Here is a 14,452-nt window from a genome sequence, read left to right as displayed (position 1 = left end):
AGACACAGTATGGGGGGGGGAAACGACTTGCCCGGCACCACGACTGTGAATCAAATCCAAACTTGGCAAGCTTCCTTCGGTGGAATTTGGAGAAGTGCTAGTACAGTATAAAAATTGAATAGTATTTTTTTTGATCCTTTCAAGTTTATTTCTGCATTTCATATGGTAACACCCCCCCCCCCCCCCAAAAAAAGATCTTTCCTGCAACGAACACCTGAACAAAAGCCTCGTGGACTTCTGAATTTCCTCATTTGGTAATTGTGGTAAGCCTCAAACCAGGGCTTTGGGCAAGCATATGCAGATAGTGGGAGTTTGTGGGGAACCAGTAAAGCATCCAACAAGAAAACCAACTACCCGATGGATTAGTCACCAAATCCATTCTGAGACAATATCTCTGCACACCCCTACTCAGCAAGACCCAACAACTGTAAAGTCCGTTGGGGCAGAGATTCTTTATTATTTTGGTCCATATATCCACTGCACCCAACAAATAATTTGGGGATTTTGCTTATTTGTTTTTTTCCCATTCCATTGTAAACCCTCTTGAAGGCAGGGACTTTTTTCCTTTCTCTGTATTTTCAGAGCTTAGGACAAGCCTGGCATATATCAGGTGTTTAATAAATGCATACAGACTGGACAGAGCATTCCAGTGGTATCATCTGCTAAGGGAGTTACTGATAAGGGACCAAATAAAGCAAATCAGCATTTTCTTTGCAATTCATACTGCAGAGTTGGTTGCCTGGGGCACATACAGTTAAAAGATATACTCAGGGTCACAGGGTCAGTCCATTTGAAAAGCTAGATTTGAACTCAGATGTTCCAGATTCTGAAGCTACTGCTTATATTCACTGACTCCCTGCTGCTGAATTCACTGAATTTGCGTTGCTCTCTGCACATAGAGGGTGCTTGGAAAATGCTCACTGGCAAAAGAGAACAATTCATACAAAAGGAAAAACATTTGAAATACTTAAGAATTTTAATCAAAATTGGTAAAAACCAACTGGGATTCCAGAAAACTAAAGATGAAGCATTTCATCTACCTCTAGGCAATTTGCAGACTGAAGCACATTTTTTGGACATGGTTAATGTGTGAAGTAATTTTGCATTGCTGAGCATATGTGTGACAAGGTTTCCTTTCCACTCCAAACCCCCCTCCCCCAAACCCAACCACAAGCTGGAGGAGAGGAAGAGAAAATAGATTTTTATTTACTGGAAAAATACAACAAAATTTATTTTTTTAAAAATGATCACTTAATAGAATTAAATTTTTAAGGAGGAAAAAGCATATTCTTCAGCCTTTCTAAATAAAAAGAAGCCCTAGCAAGATCTATATTCATGTTAGTTAAAGGCTGCTGTCAGCAGGAACTAGGTGCCACTTTTATGGCTTTTATGAGCTCATTTCTAAGTTTATTCTCAACATAATTTTCACAGAAAAAGGTTTCAATTTTAGTCTCTTAATCCTGGATCTCTGACTCACAACCTACTTAAGGTTTGGCACACCACAGAGAGGTGCTATTTCCTTTTGCCCCTTTTTAATGTGCTTGTGATCTATCAGTTGCTGGTATGAGACTGAGTTTCACAGAGTTGTTGGCTATCTGATATCCGTACCCCTAACTACATAGTACTCCACACATAAAAAGCATTTCATTGATCGATATGCATTTACTGAACACCTATGCTATACCTGGCATATACTAGGTGCTAGGGATATAAGTAAAAAAAAAAAAAAATGAAATAATCTCTCCCTGAAAAGGTCTTATATTCTAAATGAAGATGACAAATATATACCTACAGTATAAATATAAATCAATTGACAAGTATTTATTAATCACTTACTATGTGCCAAGCACTGCGGATAAAAAGTGAACAGATATAAAGTGAATAACACAAACACATATGAAGTAATTAAATATAAGGCAGTGGGGGAGAGGTGTGGGGAGGATAAGCAAAGGGGATCAGGAAAGGTTCTATGCAGAAGGTGTTGATGCAGCATCTTAAAAGAACAGAGGGTTTCCATTAAGAGAAGATAAAGAGGGAGCACATTCCAGGCAGGAATGCCTGTCCAATGCAAAGGCATGGAGATGATGATTGTCTTTTATGAGCCATCAGGACAAGACCATTTTTGCTGAATCACACAGTACAGTACAGAGAATATAAATAAATTTCCCAGTCTGGTATTTAAAACCCTTCACAATCTGGCTCCAGCTTACCTTTCCAAATTTATTTCTTGCTTCTCCCCTTATATTTTCTGTCATAGTCAAAATGGCTTACTTGTAATTCTCCAAATGCAACAATACATTCTTCCTGGATCCCTGCCTCTTAGAGTCCCCTAGCTTCATTCAAAGCTCATCTCATGGGCCAATTACTAGGAGAGGTATCTGTGACCTCCTCCTTTATCCTGTATATATTTATCTATTTGGACATTGTAGATACCTAGTTTAACATAAACTCACAGAAAGTAGGGACCATTTTTCATTTTGTCTTTGTATTACAGCCTAGCGTTTCTGCATGTAAAAGTGGCTTACACCGGTTTGGATGGAATACCCCCCTGTGTTATGTCATCTCACCCAAAAAATGTCATGAGCTAGACAGAATATTCCCCATGTGGAGATCAAAGAAACAATTTTTTCTGGACGAAGATGATATACTTCTGAATGCCTGCAGATGGAGCTATTGGCTGCGTCTGGGAACTGACCATTCTGCAAACAGATTCAGTAGCAGGAGAAAACTCTGAAGACAATTCCACTTGTATCTGTTTCTAACAAAATCTCTCCTCCACAATTGGCCTCCAAAACACTGCTAAGGGTCAAAGATACTACAAGCTTCCTGGTTATTAACCAGGGGGAAGACGAGGCTCTAGTCCTGCATCTGATCCCTCCTCTTCAAGCCCACTACAATCCCTCTAATCAAGGCCTCTATTACCTCATGCCTAGACTAGCATAAAATAATCTTAAAATGGTTTTCCTGCCTCCAGTTTCTCCCCTCCAATTCATACTACGCAAGTAATCCTAAAATATTTCTCCACTTAAAATCAGTGTGTTAGAGAACACTCTGATGTTAAAGATCTCTCTCTTTCTATTTTCTATCATTTTTCCTGCAAGGCCCAGCTCAGGATGTTACTTCTTCCTTTTCCCTGACTCCTAGAAGGGAGTTCTAATATTCCTAGAATTATTTATAATACATTGTTTGGCTGTACCTCTTCACACTTATATTCTGTTGTCTAGAAGTTATGCGTGTAGGCATCTTTTGTCTTCATTATATTTGTGTGTGTATGTGTGAGCACTCACACACAACATTTTTTTCATATATATGCACACGCACGCACACACACACATCTTTGATATATTTATATTTGGCTACAGGGCTTTGCAAACAGTGAGTACCTAATAAGTTGGATTGATTTCAGTGAAGTCCACGTTGTTTTTCACTTTTAAAGAATGGGCAAGATGCCTTTTTACAATCATTTAATAATCTGTAATGGTAATTTAAATGGGAAGATCTTTCCCATTCATTAATAGGTCCTTGTGACCCTCCCGGATCCCGGGTCACATGAAAGCCTGAGTCCCATGAATCTGTGGAGGGAGGAGTTTGCTGAAAAGGTAGAGCAAGAAGGGTGGAAAAGCAAGAGATGGAGCTAGAGCCAGAGTGGTCAGAACTGAGAGAGAAAGAGGAGGCAGAAAGCTAGGCTCCTGAATGTTTGTTTGTGGGAAGGCCCTAGCGGGGAAGGTTTGGGGTTGATGTTGTCCTCTGCATTGTTATTGTGTATAGTTTTTGTTACTACGATGGATTTGGCTTTCTGGTGTCTGAATAAATGTTTGGGTTCTGTCTTCCATTTGAAGGGTCTGTTATATTTAGCTATTCAGAATTGTGCCAGGATATTCATGGTCGCCATACTGCTGTGAATATTGCGTTAGCACTATATAATTACACATCAATAATAGTGGCATCTTTACTCCAAGAAGTCTTGGGTCAGAATCTTATTGCCCCTCACCACAAATATACGTTCCACTGGGAATCATAAGGGATACACCTAGGGTAAAATATTTCTCCCCAAATTAATTCAATGACCTTGACTACTATCATTAGTGTTCTTATGTCAACACTATGATGGGAACTTACTTTACTAATGCTTAGAATACTACCCATCTAGCCCTTAATAGATGATTCTAAGGAAGTGCCATAGCCTAAAAATATTCCTACCAGGATTCCCAGTCCTCTAATCATAAAGCCACCCCTCTCCTCACTTAGTTAGGCTAGTCCTAACATAGGATGTTGGTTCCTCACGAGGCACATATTTGAAGCCTTTCTAGCATAGTAGGACCTGCCAAAGCTTGTGTTCTCCTGTCACAAGTTTGGGTAACATTCTCCCTTCTGACTTCCAACTCTCAGAATCCTTAGCTTTCTTTAAGGTTCAATTCCAGTACCACTTCCTACAAGGCCTATTATGATCCCACCCTCAACATTACTTTGTATATGTATTTTTTATTTACTTATATATGCACATCCTGTATCATGCTCCCTGTCCTCAAAGGAATGCAAGCAATGTAACAGCAGGAATCGTTTCATATTTATCTTCATATTCCAGTGCCTAGCACCAGTACCAAGCTCATATAATAAAATGCTTATTGAAAGAATGAGAACCCAGGGTCACCTTCATCTCTACTCCATAATGGCCCAATAAAGGAGAACTACAGTGGAAGAATCATAATTGCTGTTTTTGTTAATAAGAATAACTAACTACTAACATTTATATAAAAGGAAACAGAGCAGGATAAAGTACGGGAGTCAGGAAGATTAAATCTGGCCTAAGGAGTGGGCAAGTCACTTAACTTTTAAGTTTTCTCAGCATAAAATATGGATAACAATTACCCACCTCACAGGGTTGTTAGGAAGAACAAATGAGATAATATACATAAAGTGCTTTACAAATTAAGCATCGTATGTTAGATTTTACGATCAGTATTACTGTTAGGATACAGCCCTTTGCTGTTTACAAATTAATTTCTTCACAACTTGGAGAGAGAGGTAATGTGGCAGGCAAATGTTATTATTTTCTTTTATTAATGAAGTCTAGCAGTATGACCCTGACTGACCCAGAATCCCATGGCAAATCAGAGGTGACCATCCTAACTTCCAAGTCCAGAGTTCGTCCTACCTACCACGCTGTCTTCTGTTAATATAATTCGAGGCACCATACCATGCTATGAAAACGGTTGTGGAATAGCACAGAGAAGACAGAAGCCTCTGAAGGCTTAAAAATCTAGTTTCAAGGCATTAAGTAATGAAACCGTTCCAACTAAGAACATAAGCGTAATTATCACTTCAGTCATTCAGAAATTTATGAAAAACAGGTTAAAAAAATATCGAAGTCACAGGCTTACAGGATTATAGATTGAGAGCTAGAAGGCGACAAAGAAACCATTAAATCCAATCTCCCCATCCCTCCCTGCCCCACCTCATTTTTTATAGATTAGTAAAAGGAGGCATAGAGATTTGTTACACAGAGAATAACTGGCTGAACCAAGATGAAAAGTGAGCTCCTCTCCAAAACTCCATCAGAGGTTTCCAAGAGATCTCACCTTGGCAGCCCCAATCTGCTCCTTGCGGAACTTTTCAAGAGGCGTGATGAGCACTTCACTGGCATTTTCAATCTGACAAGAAAAAAGGCAAAAGGGGAAATGAGATTTCTGTTCAGTCACATAGCAGCCCCAAGTTCAGCTACCCAGACACAAAAAAGATCAAAGAAAACATGAGCAGCAAAGAAAACCTGCCGTACCCATGCCTAAATGAACCCTGAAACAAACACCATGTTGAACATGTATCATTTGAAAAACAATGTGTACCCCTATAAAGAACCAACAAATAATAAGGAACTTTAGTAATTATATGTGAGGGTAGCCAAGGACTAATGCCATTTTTGAAAGGAGAGAAATTAAGGAAGAGGTAGCTTCTAGATGTTAGACTACAAGTTTTAAGAACTTCAGCAGCCCAAAGTTTCTGCTATTAACAAACACTGACCAAAACAAGTCGACTGAGTAAGTACACGAAGTCCAAAATTGTTCTCTTACATTTTTATTTAAAAAGTATTTTAACATACCATACAAAACCTAAGCAGACTCTCAAATGAATCCCCCACCACGATGTATAATCCCTCTAAATTTAGATTCAATCATTCTTTCAACAGGCATTTATTACGCACCTACTGTATATACAACTTCTTCATTTGATGGTGTCAGAAATCTGCCTCGTCTATTAGGAAGCATTTCTGTGCAAGAGTATTCTTTATATACCATCGAATTACTTAGTTAACTATGTTCTGATATGTGGAAATGGACTGATACAATGGTGGATGACAGATAATGCTTCCCTTTAGTGACCTATATAGGAAGTGGTACTTAAATGAATGAAGATGATGGCATATGGGAAGTGCTTTGAGCTCCTAAGAGCAGGGATGTTATTTAAATTCATTTAGTTCACTATGGACAATTATTCACTGTCCAGTGAGGCATGGCTCATTAGAGTTGGCAGGGATCATAGCTATCATCTAATATTCTCATTTTATAAACAGCGAAGGAAAATATGGTCCAGAGGTGAAGGGATTTGTTCAAAGATGCACTAAGTTAAACATGTTTTATGTCTTATCTTTGAAAGTGAAACTGTAAGTTCTTTGAGTGCAGGAATTCTATCCAATATTCTTTCTGCATCCCTCATGCTACCCATCATCACATAAGTTAGTCAATACATACTCAGTAAATAGTCATCCTACCACAGGAAATGGGGGTAGGGAAGCAATCCAGAGCAGCAAGAGGCATTGATGTAACCAAGGGTAACCTGACTCACTGACACTAATAAGCAGAATTCATAGCCTGACTAAAAAGAATAAACCAGCCATTGTTCCCTTAACACAGGGTCAAGGCAGTTTGGAGAGTAGTGTATTGTGATCTGTTTCCCCCACCCCCAACACTGAACTCTCCCAAGAACCAGACCCCAAGGGACTCACTTCCCTCTCCTAGGCAGATGTATTCAACACCCTTTCTACAATCCCTCCCTTTCCCCAATCTTGCTATTTTTTCCCCCAGAATATCCCATGATATTCTGTCTAGAGGAATGGGACTACGTCTATCCCTGTTCTTGGGGATCCTTGGGTGCTTCTAGCCTGCCTGGAAGACAATCTACTAATTGTGGAATAAAAACTCTGTTATCTCTTAAACAAGCATGAACCATAACTCGCTGCCAAGGCAAAAAGCAGTAGCAGTTTGGAGAGAGAGAGGCTTCAGGCTACCCTCCCCGATTCCAAAAGCCTTTTCTGTCAGCCAACCTACTTGGTCAAAGGCACTTGGTTTTGGGGCAAGGAAAGAGAGGAGGAGGAAAGCACTCAGTAACCAAATCCCCTCTAACCCTTGGATATTTGCCCAGGGCCCAATGAGTGAAGAGGCAATCACACCACCAAAAGCAGCTTTCAAACCACCCTTTAAGCTTGGAATTTAAGGAATTCTGAGGAAAGGGCAAATCGACTTTACAGAGTCCATCACCCACTAACCCTACACTGCCAAACTAGAGAAGTGCCAGCACATTAGCAGCTAGGAAGGGGGAAAAAATGTTGACAGTACTATTTAATCCTTGAAATTAAATATCAGCCCTGTTCTTAGGCGCGTAGAACACTTCACCAATACCATCATCTTCGTTCACTGAATACGACTCACTCTATAGGATACTGAAAATAAGTATCACCTGCCACATATCTGTATTCCACATATCTCTTGAATGTGTCCCATAATAAAATTCCTAATCACCTCTCATCTGGACTACTGCAACAGCCTCCTAATTGGACTACCAGCTTCCAATGTCTTCCTACTCAAGTCATTCTCCAAACAGTTGTCAAAATATTCCTAAAATACAAGTCTGCCTAAGTGTCTTCCTCTTTCAAGAATCTTCAGTGGCTCCCTAGTGCCTCTAGAACAGGGCTTCCTAACCTGTATTGTGTCACTGACTACTTGTGGCTGTTTGGTAAAGCATATGGGTATCTTATCAGAATAATAGTTTTTAAATGTATAGAAGAAAAGACAAAGGATTACAAAGGAAATCAACTGTCATTTTTAAAAAATTTCCCAGATCCCAAAATGTAAACTCCTGAGCTTAGCATTTAAAGTAGTCCTTCACAAGCTAACTTCAGGCTACTGCTCCAGTTTTACTTCCCAACACTCCCCTTTCACAGACTCTTATTTCCAGTCAAACTGGCTTATTTGCTGTTTCTTGTGGTCAGCGTTATATCTCCTGCCTCAGCGCCTCTTTGGAATCTACTCTCTCCAACCCCTAGAACCTAGTTTCATTCAATGCTCTGTTCTCATGCCAAATCCTTTTGGGAGCCTTTTCTGTTTCTCCTAATTTAGTGCTCACTCTCCTTCAACTTATTGTGCCTATATTTACCTGTTTATATCAGGAGTGGGGGACCTCCAGTTTTGAGGCCACATGTGGCCTTCAAGGTCCTCAAGTACGGCCCTCTGATTGAAGCCAAACTTCCCCGAACAAATCCTCTTAATAAAAGGATTTTTTGAGGTCTCAAGTTCCCCACTCCTGGTTTATATGTTGCATCCCACCCCCACCTCTGGAGAATCTAACATCAGACTACTTTTTATTTTGTTTATTTGTTATTTGTTACTACTGTTATTTTGTTTAATTTTTTTTTGGCATCCCAAGCACCTAGAATGCTTAATAAATGAGTCTTATACTGAACTGGACCATTAAGGATTTGACATAGCAAAGCTGAGTATGTTTAGTCTAAGTTTCATACTTCAACCAAAAAAAAAAAAAGCTAAGATAAAGCACCCACTTCCCAACTCCTAGGTCAGTACATATTCATCAGTTCAGTCTCCTTTTCTTAAGCACCTAGCATGTGCACTGGGGATACAAAGAAAAATGTGCAATGTCCTCAAAGAGCTTCCAATCTAATAGAAGAGACAACAAATAAAAGGAGTAGACCAGAGTTCAGTGATTCCCCCAGGACAGGTAGGGGCAAGGTGGGTGTTTGGTGCTAAGATGATTCCAGTCGCACCTACCATCCGTATCCGCTCATCTTCAAGATTCCTGAGAACAGTGGCAAACTCCTGCAAAGACTTTGCTGAAAAAGACAGAGGATGGGGTGACAAGGAGAAAAATGAGCTTTCAACATTCTGTAGTATCCACTCCCTTTCTTTGTCCATTTATTTCCCTAAGGGATCCACCCTCCAATTCAGTCCAAAGGTCAAAAGCCAGTCCCTTCCCCAGACTGCTTTCTTTTTTCTTTTTCTTTTTCTTTTCTTAATCAGGGACCAATAAAAACGATCTAAAAATGTATTTTTATCCTAAGCAGCAACCTTATGGCCTTTTCGGAGAGAAAAAGGATTTCCTCAAGGAAAAGATGTGACTATACCCAGGAGTATGAGGGCCTGGGGGTTGAGAGAGGAGGAGACTACCAGCTTCAGGAGATGGGGGGAGATATTAAGTACTATAGGCATAAATATAGTGAGAAGTTTGCTGGGGAGAAGGCAGTTTGCTTTGGAGTTCAAAGATTTCCTGTCCGGAAAATGACCTACTCAACCCTTTGTCGTCAGCCTCGGCTAATTCTAATGGCATCAGGAACTTGGCCTTTTCCTTCAGCAACCACACCAACCAAGGAGAGATCCCAAGAGGAGAAGCATACCACCAGCTTTCCCTCACGTCCCACAGCACAGACAGCCAGTAGCTCCCATGAATAGCAGGGCCCAGATGAACAGGCAGGATGTGGAGTAGCCCACCACAATTATCATTAAATCATCCCTAAGGGACATAGACAAGGGTGCACACCTGCCTGAAGGCCAAAAGGACATTTGCAGAATTGAGAGCTTGAAATTTCCTTATTTGGATTCTATAGTTCAGTCTTTGGAATGGTGTGGGGTTTTTTTATGGCTGTTGTGGTTCAGTTAATTGGTTTTTGTTTCATCTGGGGGGAGGGCAGTTGGGTGGTGGTGGTCATGGTACCCTGGGAAAGTACAATCTCTTGATTTTCTTTTCTATCCTTGTTTATCCAGCCATCACAGTAATAACAGTAGAAGTAGTAACAATAGTAACACAAGTGTTTTTTACATAGCACTTTACGGCTTAGAGAGAACATATCACAATGAGTAATCCTCCTAACAATCCTGTAAAGAAGTATTACAAGTATCATTATCCTCATTCTACAACTGAGAAGTGAGGCCCGAAGAAGTTTTTCTGACTTGCCTATGGTCAAAGTTATCTGAGACAGGTTTTGAATTCCTGTCCTCCTGGCTTCACATCAAGAACTCTCAAAGTAATACCACAATCCCTCAATGTTGTCAGCCAAAGCAGAAGCAGTGAAGTAATTTGGCAAAGGCCAAACTGTTGAACCATTTGTTTTGTCTCTGCTCAGCCTATCCTGTCTACAGGTATCCCCTTTATTTTTTAACCCCTCTATAAGCTCCAGACATTGTGGCTAAGCACAGCCACGAGGAAAAAAAAAGTCACAGATTTTTTTCCATGGTAAAGAATTATAAATAGCCCACCTCCCCATTCCCAAGATACTCCAGGCCTCAAAAGCTCAGTCCAATAATGGGCCTATTGACATGGTCTTCTGGACCCATGACAGCTGTAGGCAGCTGAGAGGCCTCACAGCACAACAGAAAGATGCCCTACGCCCTGGACACGGAGTCGAGTTTCCTGACTCCTTGTCTAGGGCGTCTTACTGCTGTACTGAGAGGCTTCTCAGCTGCCCATAGCTGTCACAGGTCCAGAGTAACTTGGATTCAAGTCTCGGCTCTCCCAGAAGTGTCCTGAGTGACTTTGGGACAAGCCCTCAAACTCTGTCTCATTTTTCTCTTGTGTGAAGTAAAGTGGGTGTTGGACTAAATCAGTGATGTAAAAGAGATCTCTGTACTCCATATATTAACTTAGAAAACCAAAAATTAACATTCTGTTGCTGTTGCTGAATCATATCAGTTGTGTCCAACTCATCATGACACCATTTGGGCTTTTTTTGGCAAAGATATGGAGTAGTTTGCCATTTCCTTCTCCACCTCATTTTACAGATGAGAAAACTGAGGCAAACAGAGTTAAATGACAACAAGTCAGTGTCTGAGGCTGAATTTGAAGTCAGGTCTTCCTGACTCCAGGTCCAGTGCTCTATCTACTCTACCACCCAGCTGCCCCAAAACTATACACTGCATTTTTATTTATTTTGTTAAACATTTCCCCTGTCTCTAGACTAGATAACCTTTGAGGCCAACCAGCTTGAACAATCTATGAGTGTAATAAGTATGAAAAGTAAAGTATTATTATCAAACCATGGTCATACATTCTTTCTCAGAAAGGACCTCATTATGGGATCCCTAAGGAAAGCATCTCAATTATTTTTAAGCTTACCAGTTCCCCAACTTACCGATGCACATTTCATCATCTGTCTCCGCATCTCCTATGCATTGGAACTTAAATTCATTTAAGGAGTCAGCAAATTTCCGCTTGGCAGAAGACAAATCTATCAAGAAGAAAAAGAAAAGCATATGAAGGATTGTTTCTTAACCAATTACAAACAGCTGTAAATCATTTTACTGACGGGGGCCATTTCAAAGAGGGCCTTGTCTATATAGTTTTTGCAAATTAGGAGTCTCAAACTCAGCATATCCAAAATGGAGCTCATTATATTTCCTTCTAAATCTGCCACTTTTCTAAAACTTTCCTGTTTCTGTTGAATGCACTACCACCTTTTCAGTCAACCAGGTTAGTGGCCTTGGGGTCATTCTCAACTCTTACCCCATATATAATCAGATACCCTTAATTGCTTTCACAACATCTCTCCACTTAAAACAGTCATCACACTACTTGAGGCCTCTTATCATTTCTCACCTGGACTACTAATTGGTCTCTACTTCCATTCCGTTTTTCACAGAGCCACCAAAATAATGTGTCCAAGGTATAAGTCTGACCATGTCTCTCAACTGCTAGAGAATCTTAAGTGGAACTCTATAAAATATAACTTTTTCTGCTTGGCCCTTCATAGTTTGGCTCTAACTTTACTTACAGATTTGTTGCATACAATTTCCCTCTCTATTTCGGGTCAATAGGCCTACTTATTATGTTTTGAATTTGGCACCCCATCTTCCACTTCTGTGTCTTTGCTCGTGATGTACCTCATGCCCGAATGTACTCCTTCTTCCTTACTGCTACCAGAATTCTTGGCAGCTTTAAAGCTGTAACTGTCATGTAGCATCTTAAAGACCACATAAGGCATTATGAGGGCTCAGGTGCCACATCTTATACAAACTCTTTGCTGAGCCTCCTAATTGTACTGTTTATATGTCGATATCCCTAGATGAAAGCTCTCTGTAAGACTAAGGACCACTTGTTTGTCTCTATATCCCCAGCACCTAAGCATAGTTTGTCTGTTAGCTTTGAATGTCCCCCTAGTTCTTCTTCATAATACTGAGCAATGGTCCCCCTACCTTGTAAATCTCAGCTGCAACAGAATCAGCACCAGCTGTTTTGACACATGAAAGGAGCCTAATGTCCATCAAAACCTCTTCTTCAGTTGGAAGTTCAGCTAAGGAAGGGATTGACTTCAACCTGAGATAAACAGTCTATGGTCTCAGCATTGATTGATGATACTCTGTTGAGAACACTATGGAAGTGTTCAGCCCATCTCTCTAGGATCATGGCCTTATCACTAATCAATGTGGCTCCATCAGCACTGAGTAGTTGTGATGTACCATGGGTTTTTGGTCCATAATACTACTAGTAATGATCTGACCCTGATATGACCTTTGAAGTTTAATAAAATGCTTTACATAAAGCATCTCATTTGATTCTCAGTTCTATAATACAATTAGTGTAAAAATATTACTCCCATTTTGCAGACAAGGAAACAGAGTCCCAGTGAGCCTGAGTGACTTGCCCCAGGTCATAGCTACTAAGTCAGTTTAGTTGTGTCCAATATTTTTTTGATGGTCAGTTATTTTCCACTCTTCATGACTCCATTTGAGATTTTCTTGACAAAGATACCTGGAGTGGTTGCCATTTTCTTTTCCAGCTCAGCTTACAAATGAGAAAACTGAGGCAAACAGGGTTAAGTCACTTGCCCAGAGTCATACAGTTAAGTGTCTGAGGCTGGATTTGAATTCAGGAAGATGAGGCCATCCATCCACTTCACCACCTAGCTGCTCTTAGTTCCTAAGTGACAGCACCCAGATTCTAAACCAGGTCTTCTAACTCCAATAGCAGTGATCTTCCCACCCAGCCTGTGCAAAGAGATGCAGAAAAAAACACAGCATTAGTTCATAAATGTGACTAACTTGCTGTTACCCTGATGGCAGGTGACCTCACACTTCCTCTTCCTCTTGAAGTGTAAAATAAAAGCAACAGATCTCTAAATGACCTCATTTAAAACAACAAAACAATATGGGACTTTTTACTCCTCCAGGAGTGACCTGGCAGATCACGAGAGCCTGGCAGATGTCAATTTGAACAATATCATCAACCCTGAAATCCAAAGGGCTCCTCTTTGCCAACAGGAGTCCCAGGCTCTTGCAATCAATGAGTACCGTATGAGGGCGTGCATGTACACATATGGTGTTTATAAAGTACTCCGAGCTCCTCGTGGAAGATTAAAAAATAAGCTTCTGTTTAATGCAGTAATAAAAACAAATGATCTTTCACAATGCCTTAACTTCTGTTGGGAATCTGAAACCTCCAAGCTAACTTTGAGAGACCTGAATTGACAGATGCTATGCTCAGTACAGACTTTTCGGAGCTCAATCCCATATGTGCCCTGTATAGCCTTCCTATGGAGGCCTCTAATCACTTCAATTGCCTTCATGTCTTTTTCTCTGGTGACTAGGGGAAATGGCATTATGTTTAAATGCCTTGGGGAAGGGAAACGAGGCATGCCTGTCAGCAACGCCTGCCTGCAGTACAGCTGCTCCAGCTTACCAAGAGCATCAGAACTCCCTAGGAGAAAAGGATGACAGCTCTGCAGACGTGGTCCTCAGGAGTTTCTTAGTAAGCGTAAGTCCATCACTGGGAGGATGGGGCAGCGAGGGTGGTGTTAATTCCTCAGTCCAGAAATCTCCAGAGTTAATACTATTCTAATTGTGTGTTGTAAACCCCAGAACAACATCAATTCCCTAAAGTTAGGGACCATTTTGGTTTTGTCTCTATATCCTCAGGGACTTTTTTTCTAAAAAGATGCTTTGAATATTTGGCTAGCTTTTCTTCACACTATGAGCAGTTAGGTGGCTTAGCAGATCAAGTGCCAAGCCTGGAGACAGGAAGATCTTTATGAGTTCAAATTCAGCCTCAGACTCCAGGCAAGTCACTTAACTTCTGCTTGCCTCAGTTTTCTCACCTATAAAATTAAGATAATAATAGTATCTACCATCTACGGTGGTTATGAGGAGCAAATGAGATTATAATTATAAATTGCTTAGCG

General features: G+C 40.5%; 1 protein-coding gene across 4 annotated transcripts in view; it reads right to left on the bottom strand.

The window, feature by feature from the left end:
* Nucleotides 1–14,452, bottom strand: part of ARHGAP26 (Rho GTPase activating protein 26) — a 528,529-nt gene that overhangs the window by 380,416 nt on the left and 133,661 nt on the right. For all 4 annotated transcript variants that reach the window (XR_011971925.1, XM_072630633.1, XM_072630631.1 and 1 more), the window contains exons 2-4: nucleotides 11,411–11,506; nucleotides 9,057–9,118; nucleotides 5,580–5,651 (exon numbers count right to left, since the gene is read on the bottom strand). Coding sequence is in view for 3 of the 4 variants with exons in the window: in XM_072630633.1 (XP_072486734.1) it covers nucleotides 5,580–5,651; nucleotides 9,057–9,118; nucleotides 11,411–11,506 (230 nt within the window). In the remaining variant the exon portion in view is untranslated. The remainder of the gene's footprint in view (nucleotides 1–5,579; nucleotides 5,652–9,056; nucleotides 9,119–11,410; nucleotides 11,507–14,452) is intronic.

The sequence above is a fragment of the Notamacropus eugenii genome, chromosome 1 (genome assembly GCF_028372415.1).
Source record: "Notamacropus eugenii isolate mMacEug1 chromosome 1, mMacEug1.pri_v2, whole genome shotgun sequence".
In the NCBI taxonomy this organism is placed as follows: Eukaryota; Metazoa; Chordata; class Mammalia; order Diprotodontia; family Macropodidae; genus Notamacropus; species Notamacropus eugenii.
Note: the sequence above shows the minus strand (reverse complement) of the source record. Positions and strands in the feature narration are given on the sequence as shown.